A 16,272-nucleotide genomic window follows, 5' to 3' on the forward strand; every position below is an offset into this window, starting at 1 on the left:
TACATTTTCAGTATCTACCACAGCTGTGGCTTTTTAGTACACTTTTCAAATGATGCTTTCTTGAAACAATATCCTATGAAACTGACGCATTTATTAACACACTGTGTCCTGTGAAGAATGTCATTTCAAATAAAGAGTCATGTCATGCTTTCATTCTTCCCAAGGAGTGACACAAAGGAAATTAAGATATAAAATTATGGTCTGGTTTTGGATAATTGTATTTTTCTATATGTATTTCATCCTTGGATATGTTTCTAGCTATGATAATTTGTCATTCACTGTGGTGATATACAGTTTCAGCATAACCTATGGCAGTGTCCATCCAATGTCCGAACTATCTTACACAGTGTAGTAATTTGTCAATTTTCTTCGTTGCAAAATTAATTATGTTTCTAAAGTGGGTTTGTGCCTACAGAGAAGCTGATGATTGTCTCAGTGAGACAGATATCATCAGAATGGAATATTAATACTTAATGTGCTGGTGACAGAGTTTATACAGCCTAGGGACAGCTGATGTGTGTCAGCCTGGGTCCTGGAAGCCATGGCATAGATAGATCAATGTTATACTTGTCCATAGATGGAAATTATATATGTCCATAGATGAATGTTATACTTGTCCATAGATGGAAATTATACATGTCCATAGATCAATGTTATACTTGTCCATAGATGGAAATTATATATGTCCATAGATGAATGTTATACTTGTCCATAGATGGAAATTATACATGTCCATAGATCAATGTTATACTTGTCCATAGATGGAAATTATACATGTCCAAAGATGAATGTTATGCATGTCCTTATATGGAGGTTACACAGGACCATAGATGGAGGTTACACAGGTCCATAGATGGAAGTTAGACATGTCCATAGATGGAGATTATACATGTCCTAAGATGGAGGTTACACATGTTCAATTACTGTTCACTGATCTTCATATATTGTTCACCTGTTGTTATCCTTGATGTTCACCTATTGTTCACCAGGTGTTAACCCTCATGTTCACCTGATGCAGACCATTGTGCTACATCAGGTTGTCTTCATATGTTTATCCATCTGTAATCACCAAATAATTGATTCACTCAAAATGCTGCTATAAATGTAAGTTAGTTTTAAATTCCACAATGTTAAAAGTTTTGTATAGAGATATTATAATGTCACTCGTACCATATTTTGCAATTAACATTTTCAATCAGTTTTGAGACCCATCTCCCATAACTGAACCAGAAACGTCACAGACCCCAGAATGATTCCTGTGGAGACTCCACCCCACAGCTATCTGCCCTAATAAATTATTCCTTTTTATGCTCAGAATATTTTTTAGTGTCTCTGGCTTCAAAGAAAGTTTAGTGATTTTGTCACAGGATCAGTGTGCCAAATCTTGCCAAGGGCAATAACTCCTCGGCAGGGAGTAAACTACATGTCTAGTGTCGTATTAGATTAGCATATGCATACTTGTTAATCATAGGGAATATGGTACAGAGACAATTCCGGTAGGAGTGTACTCTGTAACATCAACAACGTGTCTTCTGTCACTCTTTGAAATTGTGAATATTATCCTTTAGCCCCTGAATTAGTTAATATTTCTGTTACTTTGGTTCAGCAGGTTTCTTGGGTTCCTTGTCACTGTAGCTTAATTTGGGAGGAAGGTCCACAGTGATGGAGGTGGTAAGACATTGACCACTTAAATATCCTATATTAAGAACAGCTATGGTGATGACAAGAAGGTTTAAATCTGTTTGAATCTATATTTTGGAAACTGTTCACTCAGTTCCTAATGCAGTGGAAATTTACTCAAAGGGAATTTTAGTTCATTTTAACCATAGTTCATTGCGCATATTTAACTACACTATGCAGCAACAGGCTGCAACCAAAACACAGTATGTTATGTCTGTCTTTGTTCTAAAAATACTTATGCTAAATGTTCTTTATTGTATCTCCAAATGACAATGGCAGTGACCCTTATTTCTATATTACCATGGTGATGGTGCAGTTATCAACCACTGAATTAGGAATGCTTCAATTAAAGCCAGACATGGTTCAGATAATCATTCTTACATTGCACACTTGTATGTCTGATCATAAATTGAAATTCCTATGCTAGACTAGGTCCAACCTATGCTTCTTGTACTAAGGAAGATGGTATAGTCATTCTTAGTGACTTGTTTGATGGCACATTTTCATTCCAGCCACTGTAGACATTGTTCATAAAATCAACCACAACAACAATCACTGGAGTGTAGTGGTCTACCCATTTACAGAAATAACAGAAAGTGGTCGCAGTGACCAAACAACCAAGCAATTGATCAAATATTCTCATAATCAAACACAAACGATTTTGGAACTACTGTTTTTTGGTGTTTGAAATACTTGATGATGGTACATATCTTCAAAGTTGCCAGGGCCTGAAAATGTGTTTATTTCTTAGAAATTTGACTTGACTAACTGACAAGTTATGACTGAATATTTCTTGAAGACTGAAGAAAGTTTATATACATTATATATTAGTCATCCCTTTAAAGTAGCAAGTTGCATCATGTTATACATATCTGCAATAACAACCCAGATAGGAAAATCTGAAAAATGATGCCAACCAATGTTTTGTATGATTGTTTGTTAGTATTAAAGCAATCATCAGTTGTGAGATTTCAACAAATTCCCAACACTACTGAAGTGTCTGGTCCAGAGTCACCAAGCTTAATTAATCACTGGACCATTTAGGCAACTCTTGTAACCTGAGCATTGGTTCTTCAAGGCTCTGGAACACCATTTGAGTTGTTCTTACAGGGACTGTCTGATAGTCAGATGTTAGTACTGGATCATGGCTCATGTTTCTTGGCATGGATTGAAACCATTGGTTGTTTTCATAGTGATCGTCTGAAAATCAGATCTTAGTTCTGGATCATGGCTTACGTTTCTCTCTATGGGTTGGAACCATATGAACTGAGATTTTTTACAAAAAATAACAACAATCTTCTCATGTATTTTTTAAACATGAAGAACATTGTCATTTGTTTTATGCTTGGCAGCAATTGATTGGAATACAACAAACACTTTCACAGTGGCAGGATATCAGTGTAATTGATGTAATGTTAGCTGAGGTCTCTCTGACTGTGTCAAAACCCTGCATTTGTTACTGAATGTTCAGATTTATTATCTGTGTCTATCTTATAACTGTCATTGTCTTTGAGAGGCCACAAAGCAACAAGTTATTTGTTGTCAATGTGCGACAGTTTAGAGACCACGGAAACAGCAATAGCGGGATTGATGCACGAATGAGGCTTCTCACATTCACTTGATCTTGTATTCAGGTCAAGATTAGCGTGATCTCATTAAATGAAACTGTAGTAACACCTGATTATTCAAGATGGAGCAATCTGTATAGAAAAACACAGGTTTTTGTATTGAGTCAGCGAACAAAGGATTTCGATTGAGTGGCGCTATAGTTTCAAGATTTGCTGCAACTGGGCTAGGGTTTTTAGCGCTTCTCATTCAGAGTACTGAGATGATGTTTAAATGAAAAAATGACATGATTGATTGAAAACTTCCCTGGTGAAGCTGATGACATGGATGGGGTTTTATCAGCACTGTTGGTTTGGGTACCTGTGGTGTAAATTTATCATCTGGGACATTACCATGAAGAAACTATCTGGATTTAGTATTTTACAATTTTTGAAAAGATGGACCTTGGCTGAAGCTGAAGAAGTTGATATCATTTTGTTTCAGAGATTAACTCTGTGTTTACACTGAATATTTTTGATTTTTAAATGTTGTATTTTGCTTGTATTATTGAAGGTTGCCAAAAGACCCATCATCTAATTAGTGATGCGCTTGATTTGATGAATGATTCCCGCTGTCCCAATACACTAATATATTCTAGCATATCATGACTGTTTTTTCAAATGTGAAGCTAAGGTTTCAACTATATGTTATATGTCTTTGGTTCTATATTGATATGTCCAATATATAGTTCAGCTTCAATTTCTTTTTTGAATTATTAGTGCATGAATCAAGTAACTGTATTAGTAATATAGTACTGTGAGTATATGTACTATGGGCCTCATAGTGCTTAGTAATATCATCTATGTATCTCATACTGCTAAGCAATACCATCTTTGTGTGCCATAGTGCTCAGTGATATCATCTAAATGTCTGATATTGGTTAGTAATAATCATCTGTGTGCTTCATAGTGCTAAGCAATATCATCTTTGTGTGCCATAGTGCTCAGTGATGTCAGTTTTGTGCCTCAAGGAGCTTAGTCAGTTAAAGATATATGTGCTTCATAGTGCTTGGTGATATCATCTTTGTGCCTCGTAATGATTAGTGATGTCATTTTTGTGCCTCAAGGAGCTTAGTCAGTTAAAGATATATGTGCTTCATAGTGCTTGGTGATATCATCTTTGTGCCTTGTAATGATTAGTGATGTCATTTTTGTGCCTCAAGGAGCTTAGTCAGTTAAAGATATATGTGCTTCATAGTGCTTGGTGATATCATCTATTTGCATCATGGTGCTTATTGATATTTGTGATTCATGGTTGGAATCTGGCCTTTCTGTAAAGATATGTGTGTTATGGTAACAAGTGATTTATGTACGTATAAGGATGTGTCCACCAGTGAGAGTCATGTTTGGAATGGGGTAAATAATTATGTGATATGATATATAATAGTTTTTCTAGAGTACAGTGACATGTAGGTCAGTTCATTACACCAGAAATTACAGAATCTACATTTCTTCCAGGTATGGAAATGAAGGCTGAGTTTTACAGGGATCTGTATCTTGAGCGCTATCACCACAGAGATGGGGCCCCGCCCACATACCAGCGTCGTGGGTCATTGCAGTTGTGGCAGTTCCTGGTGGCACTGCTGGATGACCCATCAAACTCCACCTTTATTGCCTGGACAGGACGGGGATTGGAGTTCAAACTCATCGAACCAGAGGAGGTGGGTAATCAAACTGAATAACAACTGTATACAGAATCCGTTTCTTGAATGGAAAGGGAAGGAGGTATGATTTTGACCACTTTTAGCAGTATCCAAGTAACAGCACTGCAGAGGATGCAGGAAATAAGTTTCATATATGTTTGGATTTGAACACTTAAATACCAGTTTGCCCAACTGCTCATTGCATGATGAAAGAGGTTTAGACGTCGACTTCCCCAGTTCCAGAGTCAGTGAAGGGATGTAAAGCATTCCAATAATTACTATCTTTGAAATGTAATCTGTACCAAAAACATAGCAATTGAACTGGAAGATGTAGTGAAATTAAAGATTCCTTATTGGTAGCAATGCATATGAACATTGCAGCTGTGCTGTGCTTGTAATAATTTTTAATGAATCAGTTGTAGCTAATCCATTTTAGCCTTATTTAAGACCTGGAGGTATGTGGATGAGCGATGGCTTGGGTAGGTGTGTGGCTCTGGACTGAGGACTGTGGACTGTGGCAATGATGTGTGTGTGTTGGAAGGGCTGTGGTGTGGGGGCACAATACCAAAGTCATATGAAGAAGTCTGATGAAGGGAAGTGAAAGAGGGTGTGAGACAATGAAGAGAATCATTGATCAGGTGTTGCTCAGCTAACTCATGATTTTCAGAACTGTTTTACATTATACACCAAATGGGATCTGTTTTATCAGATAATCAAGACTGGTATTGACAATATATAGTGGATGCTTATTTCAGGTTGAGATTTGCCTTAATACTTTTCTGAATGATCTTTGCCTTCTTATGTCTGCAGATAAATAGCACATAATATTGGTCATGTTTCAGGTGGCAAGACGATGGGGAATTCAGAAGAACCGCCCTGCTATGAACTATGACAAACTCAGTCGGTCTCTGCGATATTACTATGAGAAAGGCATCATGCAGAAGGTAGCTGGGGAGCGCTACGTGTATAAATTTGTCTGTGACCCAGAGGCTCTGTTTTCAATGGCATTCCCAGATAACCATCGTCCAATCCTAAAAGGCGAACCAAACAAAGAGGACTTTTTAAAATCATCCAATCAGCAGCTAGATAATCAGCCGCTGGCATTAACTACGACACCCCCACATGCCCACAATCCTCACATGTCCCACAGTATGCGTGGCTTCAACATGCCGTCCCAGCATACAAACAGTCCCATGACAGCGGAGCAACATCGTCTACAATATATGCAAGAAGTACAGCGAATGTATGGTCCTGGATCATACATGGAGGGCTGTGTCTACTGACTATAAAGATGGACAACGCTTTCAAATCTGTTACACAATACATCAGACAGTACATTTCTAAATCCCACTTTTCAGACTTGGACAGAGTAATTTTGAAATTTACTTACAATGATTATAATAATGATAAAAATGGGTGTCTAGAATTGTCAGTAATACTGTGCTCAGTGATCTCACATTAGCAGAAACCATGTATGACCTGCATCAATTTGGGCTCAACACCCATATCAACCCAGCTGAAACACCTCAAGGCTGCACTGATGGCCTTAGGGCCCACTTTAGTCTGTCTCACAGTCCACGAATCACATTATTTTCCCCTACTGTGGAGCCCTCCCTGCAATGCTAAAGCCTTAAATCAAACAAGTGTAGATTTCACAGGTTCATGCTCTGGTCTCCCTTGGACTCCTTTTCAGTTTATAGTTAATTTAGAATTTTAGTTTGTTACTATCAAAATTATATAGAATCAGAGACTGAGCATTGGTCTAGTCCCACTTCCACAATGTGATCTTAGTGCTAAGACCGTCTTCAGCCTATGTTAGAGTAAGATTGGTGCTAAGATTGTTTGGTGCACATGGACCCTGGTCATCAAAGGTTCTACAATACAGAAAGGTCACAGAGGATTTTATAGAGAGCCCATGACATATTATGTTTATGACATGAGTGGTTAAATATTAGTATTTCCTGAGTAAAAGTGGGTGATATGCGAATATTTCAGAATGAGTGTCGTAAACATAGTATGATATAATATGATATGATATGATGTTCTGTTTATCACTGAAGTTGTTAAACTGAGGAAAGTACACCCAAATCTACTTTCAAACAAAGGCTGGCTACCCGCCATTACTGTACTGTAGAACACAATGTTACATTAGAAACGTGACTGAGGTCTGAGGCCCACGTTTTGACTTCCCCTTCACCCACTAAAAAAAGTAACCTGAGTGCGACATTTAGTCCCTGACTATTACATTTTGCCAGAATAAAATTCCATTTAAACTGAGGAACCATTTGAAACCTAGACTTCTTTATGGCTTTAGCATTGCAGAAATGGCCTGGCAATAGGGAAAAATAATGTGGTTCAGGGACTGAGAGACAAGTATGAGATCCTGCCTTGATTTTCTGGAATGTAGCAAATCACAATATAAAATCATACTCACTTACTCATACAAAAGAAATGGTAGGTATGTCACATGAAGGGGCTTATTTGGAAATGAAAGTACCTTAGAGTTCATCGTGATTTGAAAAGTAATCTCCGTGTCATCGCCATTTATGTTCTGAATTTGAATCGTTCAATATCATTATATATTTTTGAGAGATGTTTCATATCATTCTCAAACCAGTTTTTGTCTCTGCTGGTGCTAGAAGGTCCTCCATCCTGGAAACCATGGACGATCTTGTATAAATCTCATGCAGGATTCAAATTTTTTAAAAAAGTTAACAAATTGACATGCAAATATGAAATTCTGTTTAAAGCTGTGTAGCAGATTTGAATTGTTACAGATGTGTTGTACAGTGAAATATATATTTATTTGTATTTAAAGGGTGAATTATGAATTATACTTTATGTTGTGTTCTAAGGTCTCAGATAGACTGAGGGCAAATATAATCTCAAGAAACATCTCCATTTTTCTGTCCAACCAATTCATGCGTACATGGTAGTTGTACAGTCAAGTCTTGTTAAACTGACATCACCCATTGCACATAAAATTGTTGGATTGACGAGGCAGTTTGACTAAATAAATGAGATTAAATTACATTTATTCAGTTTGTTGCCAACAAAAGCATCAAATAACATCGATTGTCAGATAAACGGTGTTCGGTTCAACAAGACTTGACTGTATTTTTGTTTAACTGTCTTAGAGAATGTTACTGTTTCAGTAGCTAAATATTTAGGCAGACAGACATGGTCTGAGTTGTTCTTTTTCATGTTTTGGCCAGACCGATTTGATTTCTTGTGTTACATATCTTTAACCTCAGAAAATCTAAAGGAAGGAGTGGAAAAAATATGTATAAAATCACCAAAGTAATATTCCTTCTACATGCTAAAAATATTTTACTTCTGGCAATTTATTAAGTGTATATGGGGCAAAATGCAATCTAAAAACATTGTTGTGTATCTTTACATTTTGGGTTACATTATGATTTTATTTTTAAGCAGAGAAAATTAATTTTTATTTTTATTCTTATTCTTGAAAAAATTATGACTGGCGGATCCGTGAAACAAGAAATAAAATTAATCTGGCCTAAGCAACTGGAATGAAGAGGTCTTCGGAACCTGGCTGAAATAAGTTTGGAGCTTGAGATTTAAAAAAATATGGATGTATCTATTTCAAAACCTGTAAATAAATGATATGACTGACAGTTTTTACCGATCAAAAATGTTCACCGTACCAGCTTGATCTTCTAAAAACTAATATCATGCTGTTTTGAAAACGATTGTTGGCAACTTGTTTCAGAATTATATTTTTTAATGTTGAGAAGCACTTAAAAAAATAGTCTCTTGCAGATAAAAATACCAGCCTCCTTAAAAAAATTAATGGTTGGCCTGTTATGGAAGAATCCCCTCACAAAGTCAACCTTTCATCCTCAAGTCAAATCAGGGAACTATTTTGACATCCTTTGAAGTGGATTGCCCATCACTTTGTACAGAATAGGACTGTAATAGTACTTTCTACCTTAGTCTGCATCATGAATACTTGTTGAAATGCCTGTTGTGAAAAATAATAATTGTTAACATAAATCCCACGAAAGAGGATTCTAATAAGCTAAATATGAAATAGGTTGGGTTTTTTCAATTACTTGCGAGGAATAGCAATGAAAACAATGTCTCATTTCAATTGTTGGTTCACTCAAACAATGAGTTTAAGTCTAGAGCTCTTGCTGCCATGTCAAATTATATAAATACTATTCTGTCATTTCTCATTGTTTTAAGTCCAGGGTGACTATCTTACACAGGTTTTCAAACTGTCATAGAACATCAGAAATTAGTAAATGCTGAAAATACTTTTCAATTATCTTGCTATATTTTTTTCAAACTGGTTCAGTTTTCATGTGACTTTTTTGACATTTTTGATGATTAAGAAATATATATTTTATTAAAATACAATGCATATGTAATTAGTATTTCATGAAATTTGGCAAGAATAGATACATTTTTAACATTTTAAATAACTCTTTAGGAAAGCAGCATAAGGTATCTTAGCATGGGAAGTGAGTCACACATTGACAAATGCAACCATATTTAGCCCTATACCTGTATCTTGTGTCCAATATGTACATATACTCTTCAACAGCTGTGTTTAGAACATACAGTTCAGATGACATTGATCTGAACGGTTTTATTTTTATTTTGTTCTGAGATGCTGGTGCAATGTATATATTTATATGAGCTGTATCTGTTACATGGTTTATATTCAACAAATTAAGTGTATAATTCTTTGGCTTTACCTTGTTGATTCTATCAATGTTTACTGTTGTGCTATTTTCTCATTGTCATATTGTGTGTGTCTACTGTACAGTTTCATTCATTGTGTCAGCACATTGTTCTACATCTTCTAGTGCTATACTGTATTTGTGCAACTTGAAAATAAAACATGAAATAGCATGACAATGCCCTTCAGACATGGAATAATCATTAGCTGATACTAAAACAATCTGAGAAAGTTTGAGTCATATGTATAAAATACATTGAATACATTAAATTGAGCCTAGGCATGTAGCAAGTAATTTGAGAGTCATTTTTTTCGTGTAAGCCTGATAGCTTGCAAAGATTTATATCTAGAGAGTATTGAGGTATTGCCCAACCCTTTTAGCAACAACCATGTGCAAGCCTGGTAGCTATGACTCAGGACCTAAGAGAATCAATCATTTGAGTAGTTCAGGACTAACAATAAACAAAATTTGTAATTTTCTGAAACAACATTTTGTTGTTTAGTTTCCAGCTGGTTGCTTATAGTTGTATATCCCATCTCATCCAGAACCCTGCTTTTGAGTATCCTGATAAATTCTCTCTACAAAAAAAGAACAAATGTTGATATAATCATTTTGTTTTACACATTATTTATATGAAGTACCAAAGTGATTCAGTCATTGTATAACCATCACACCCTTAACTTTAGTTTCAAGTACTTAAAACAGCCTGCTGATGATGATTGTCCCTGTGTCTCATATATTTAGACATCAATCTTAATTGTCCTGATTACTCTGTTCAATATCATCTTGATGATAAAACCTGATACTGCCATCAAACATTGCACATAGACTACACGGGATATTTCATATTCTTCTTACTTAGTTCATATATAGCTAGTGCTGAAGTTAGGGTGTATCTATAATAAAGATAACTGAAAGCAGTGAAAGAATGATCCACTTGACTATTCTAAATTTGAATGAAAATGTTGAAAACAAACCACAATGACAATAAACACCTGGTACTGACAAATCCCTGGGTAACTGGATCTGTGAGAATCAATGATTTGTATTCAACACCAAGACTTACGAAATGCAAAATTTGAAATTTTCTGAAACACGATGCCATACCATTGAAATATCCATATCCTTTTTGTTTACTATCCTGTGTCTTATGCCAGTGAAAGAGCTAGTATTCTAAATGTGTAAATAAACTTCATGATCTCACTAACCAAGCAAACATATACTATTATCCTTACAACTTGCTGTAGGCATGCACACATGTATTTGTCTACATCAGAGATGTGTATATACATAAGCTGGTTATTTATTTCTGAAAATGTGATTTGTCAAATCCTGTTACTCTCTAGTCATGAATATTGTTGATCTGTCACATGCCACAAATATGTACTGTGAAGGAATAAATTTCATATTTCTTAACTTGTCATTTATTTTATTTAAATGTTTTCTGATAACCTACTTGATGAATGAGCGGATGTTTTTTGAAATGTCATTCACAGCCATGATGGGACATTTCTGGACACCAATGAAATTGCAACATCCACTTGTGATAGCTTGACTCCCTGAGAGTTAACCAATCACTCCGGAATGCACAGATGTACTTAGATAAGGTGTGTTCTTTGAAAAGTGGTTTTGTATTTAATGTGGCAGTGTTCTCCCAGCAGTGAATGGGAACCCTGAAGGGTGAGATGGTAATGTAGCTGTTAACCTTTAGCTCATAGTTATCTTAGGTTTCATGCTCCACAAGGAGCTGAGAATGAAAAGAGAGAATAGGAGTTCAAACCTATCTATTGAAAGGTAAAAAGTTAGTGCTTTGAGCATGCTCTATGAGTATGCACATGATGACAACGAAGATGATGATGATGATGATGATGATGGTGATGACAACAACGATGACAACAGCAACAAGGGTGAGACAATCGACAAATCAGTATCTGAATGATAGATGGCTGATATTGCATGAACTACTGTATGATAAAAGTTTTATCACTTATGCATTTTGCAATGAGAGTATTCAACACATAGGTGTGATGGGCTGTGAGCTTTATCAATATATGTAGAGTGAGTGAGTTTAGTTTGCAGTCCACAAATATTCCAGGTAAATTGCAGGTATCCTGTAAATAATGAATCTGGATCAAACAAACCAGGGTGGGTTTGACACAGACTTTCACTGAAGGTGCCTTAAAATTCTGCTTAAAAGTTTGCTGGATGGAAAAGAGGTGAAATTAATTTGGAATATCAAAAATGTTTTGAGTTGTTTGTGGATGAGACATTATACTGACTGATCTTACCAGTTCTAGTTCTAGCCCCTTAGTGCTGACTACCAGACACCAGAACAACAAGCACTAAGGTTACATTAACAAATTACGATCAGCTTGCTTTGTGAAAGGCGGCCCAGGCATATTACTCCTTGGCCACATGTAGATACAATGTAGCAGCAAATTCAGACAATTTCATTTGGTCTGTGGATTGTGTGGGTCAATCCTTGAAGGTAAACCTTGTTTGGTTTTTGTAACCTGACACATTCTGTGGCTAATTCAAAACAACAAGATATTCTGAAGTTGGGAGGAGTCTTAAGAATTACTGAATACTTTTTACTCATGCTGAAAGATCCTAAAAGAACGACACTTTTCTAGTATTTGGCCCAGGACTGAGGCAGTTTTGAGCAGAGGAACAAGTGATTGATATTATGAGGACTTACAATGGCTGGTGACAAATGCCCTAGGGTAGGAAGACCTCACAATTAGCCAGATCACAGCTGAGAGTCCTCCTCAGAGAGTTAACCCATCTAACAACCAGTGACACAACCACCTGATCCCCTTAGAGATAACTGGTGTGGCAGGTAATTTGGCCTTGATGCCATAGTTCAGCCATTATCAGGAGGTCTGCCTTCTCCCTGGGGCTGTTTGGCCATATGGACATTATAACAGCTGTCTTTCATGATCGTCAGAGGTCTGTGATACTTGGGGGTGATACTTGGCCCCAATCCACTTCTAGACCAATCTGAAGGAAATCTTGAAATATATAAAAGTTATCAATTAATCTGAAAATACTAGCCTGTAATTTCAACATTCGTGCAATATCACAATGGAGACATCAGAAATGGGCATAAAACAGTTTATCCAATGAAGGGAATCAAACCTGTGTCTTCACAGCAACCACCACCACCTGCTTATTCATGTCTGTTGGTCCCAACAAATGCTTGTGTTTAGTGCTACCTCACTGAACTACCAGGCTGTGTTTGAAATGACTCCAAACCCACCAATCTTTGTTTTATCCCAGTAAGTCCAGGCAGGGCAACAACAAGTACCAGCCTTTAATGATGCTGATATGAGACAGTGAGTTTAGTTTTACACCACTTTTAGCAATATCAGGTGGGGTCCACCAGAAATAGGCTTCATACACTGTACCCATGTGAGGAATCAAACCCAGACCTTTGAAATGATGGTCGAATTTAACCACAAGGGTACTGTCCCACCCGACACTGGTATGAGGCTGCTGGAAATTGAAACACTGATCTTCTCCTCTCACTGCTGAAACACAATACCAAGGAGGCAGCTATTTTGTTATTTGATCAACAAACTTGGAATATGAGCGTTATAAAATAATGTGACACATGTGATCTCTGTATCAACTGAGCAAGAAAACTACCATACCATACCGGCTGGGAATGTCCTCACGAGAAATTGTGGTGCTGAATTCTAAGGGTGCTCCAAAACTTTCACCAGTACTATCAACTCTTGGTGCTTACAACTGAAGATATGGACATTCCTCTGGTACTAGATTCACGAGCTACATAAACATCCATACAGAGAGAAACATTTCTGGTTTCACATAATCAAGGTCTCAAAGATTATCAATAATCCCTAATACAATCAGTGAAAGGCTTTTCTATACTGACAGAGAGTAGTAAGCAAAGAGAGTTAATAGCATGTGGATTCTCAAAATCTCAAAGGATTTGCTTGACCTTTTGCTATATTAGAAACGAACCATGTTCAGTTCTACCACACATTTGATTCATTCAACTTCATACTCCACTATTCCGCTTGACGAACATTTCCATGTGGCTTTTTACAACAACATGGTTTTCATAGATGCTGCTAAAAGTCTATCTTCAGAGATTCTGGATGTCATTTTACAAAGCGATCTTAGCACTAAGGTCACTGTAACTCCCATACCTTAACATGGACTTCAGGTCTTAGCGCTAAGGTGACCATAACTTCCATACCTTAACATGGACTTCAGGTCTTAGAGGTAAGGTGATGTAACTCCCATACCTTAACATAGACTTAAGGTCTTAGCGCTAAGGTGACCATAACTCCCATACCTTAACATGGACTTCAGGTCTTAGAGGTAAGGTGACCATAACACACACCTTAACACAGATTTACGATCTTAGCACTAAGGTGACTGTAACTCACATATCTTAATACAAACTTAAGGTCTTAGCGCTAAGGTGACCATAACTCACATACCTTAACATGGACTTAAGGTCTTACCGCTAAGGTGACCATAACACACACCTTAACACAGATTTACGATCTTAGCACTAAGGTGACTGTAACTCACATACCTTAACACAGACTTAAGGTCTTAGCGCTAAGGTGACCATAACACACACCTTAACACAGATTTACGATCTTAGCACTAAGGTGACTGTAACTCACATACCTTAACACAGACTTAAGGTCTTAGCACTAAGGTGACTGTAACTCACATACCTTAACACAGACTTAAGGTCTTAGCGCTAAGGTGACCGTAACTTGCATACCTTAACATGGACTTAAGGTCTTAGTGCTAAGGTGACCATAACTCACACACCTTAACATGGACTTAAGGTCTTAGCGCCAAGGTGACCGTAACTCACATACCTTAACACAGACTCAAGATCTTAGCACTAAGGTGACTGTAACTCACATACCATAACACAGACTTAAGGTCCTAGCGCTAAGGTGACTGTAACTCACACACCTTAAGATGGACTTACGGTCTTAGCGCTAAGGTGACCGTAAGCATTTAGTTCTGTTTTGGGGGTAGAACATTTAGGTTTGAAGTAGGCATTCTCAAGGGCACCATTTTTTTTTATGTTTGCGTTCAACACCAAGACTAACTGAATAAACAAGTTGAAATTTTCTGAAACATGCTGTCATACTATTGAGATGTCCACATTCTTTTTTGTTTAGTATCCTGTGTGTTATGTTTATGGATATGAATCAGAATTCCCAATTAGTTTGGCAAAGTCAGAATAAGGTAATTTTGCAAAGAAATTGAAAATGGACATCAGGTATGATGCTAATAACTATCAACAGCCAGCTCCCTTAAACTGAATTACCAACTAGAACATGAAAAATAGGAGTATCTGAATCTATGCATAAAGAGTCAGTGTAGCACAACAATCTACACACTTCTGACAAGAATGAAGTCCTTAACTTTCCAACATCTAACTTTCCCTTTATGTTGAGCAATATTCATAATTTCTGAGAAAAACAGTAGAGCATGTTCATTCTATGCTGATTTGGGAGAAAGCATCATGCTCATAATTCTTTGTTCAAGGTACAAAATCCATGGCAACAGTAAAGGTTTCAAAGTTTTCTCCAGACATGTAAAAGACATTTCCTCCAACTTAAACATACAAGTTTCAAAAATGATGTCATACGTGAATTCCTATTTTGACTTTATCATGTATTCCCATATTATTCATGTCAATGCATGTTACTCATATTTATGCAAACTGACATTAAAAATGTTTGGCAGTCTCTGTGGACATCTAGTATCACTACTGTTCTATACTGTGCTCATGATTCAGTCAGAACATCATAATAGAACTGTGAATTGTTTGGCCATGCCAATGGTTTCACAGCTTGTGTTATTGTATATGGCATAATTACCCAGTAACAATTAACAAAACAAAAGTCATCAAAAGATTACTTATCCTTCCCCATTCCCCCCCATCCCATCTCCCCCCCCCCCCCCCGCCACACACACACACACACACACACTTGAAAGAACAAATCATCTGACTGTTACTTAAAGTCCAGCTTGATGTTATTTTAGAGTAAGTACAAATCATTTCCATGGAAATCATGAAATATATACATGCCAAAAATCTGTAAATATCAAATGGCACCATGTCAAGATCTGCGTCAACGTCTGTTGAAAGATACTGAACTTTTATCAAACTGTGCTCCAGAAACAAAGTCCTTCCCTCTCTCTTGAGACTAAGTCCGAATCATTTCTATGGAAACCAAGAAAAATAAAAATGACAAAAATCTGCAAATAGCAATAGGAACCTCTTTAGGTCATGTTTGATATATGTACCAATTATGTTTGAAAGATATTGAATGAGTTTTGAGTCATGCTCTGGAAATGAAATGACTAAGGGTGGATGAACGGATGGACAGATGGATGAGCCGTTGACTATATCACCCCACATGGAGATAAAAAGCTTCAGTTTCATCAGACCTTGAACTAAGGCCATTTCTGAGAATTCAAGGAGCTTGACAATGCAAACCTTATACTCACCATCCAAATGAAGTAACATTTATAAATGTGAAATATAGATCCTAAAATAAATTCTGAACACACATAGGTTGAAAAAACAACAGTCTGTGGAGGTAGGACAGATAATCTGCAATATCT

The 16,272-nt window shown here is 36.8% G+C and overlaps 1 protein-coding gene across 1 annotated transcript in view; it reads left to right on the plus strand.

Annotated features, from left to right (window-relative positions):
• Positions 1–6,210, plus strand: part of LOC137298977 (ETS translocation variant 1-like) — a 73,639-nt gene extending 67,429 nt beyond the window's left edge. The window contains exons 9-10 of the mRNA XM_067831407.1: positions 4,743–4,945; positions 5,770–6,210. Coding sequence (XP_067687508.1) covers positions 4,743–4,945; positions 5,770–6,210 — 644 coding nt within the window. The remainder of the gene's footprint in view (positions 1–4,742; positions 4,946–5,769) is intronic.
• Positions 6,211–16,272: the final 10,062 nt, after the last annotated feature.

The sequence above is a fragment of the Haliotis asinina genome, chromosome 10 (assembly GCF_037392515.1).
Source record: "Haliotis asinina isolate JCU_RB_2024 chromosome 10, JCU_Hal_asi_v2, whole genome shotgun sequence".
Taxonomy (NCBI): domain Eukaryota; kingdom Metazoa; phylum Mollusca; class Gastropoda; order Lepetellida; family Haliotidae; genus Haliotis; species Haliotis asinina.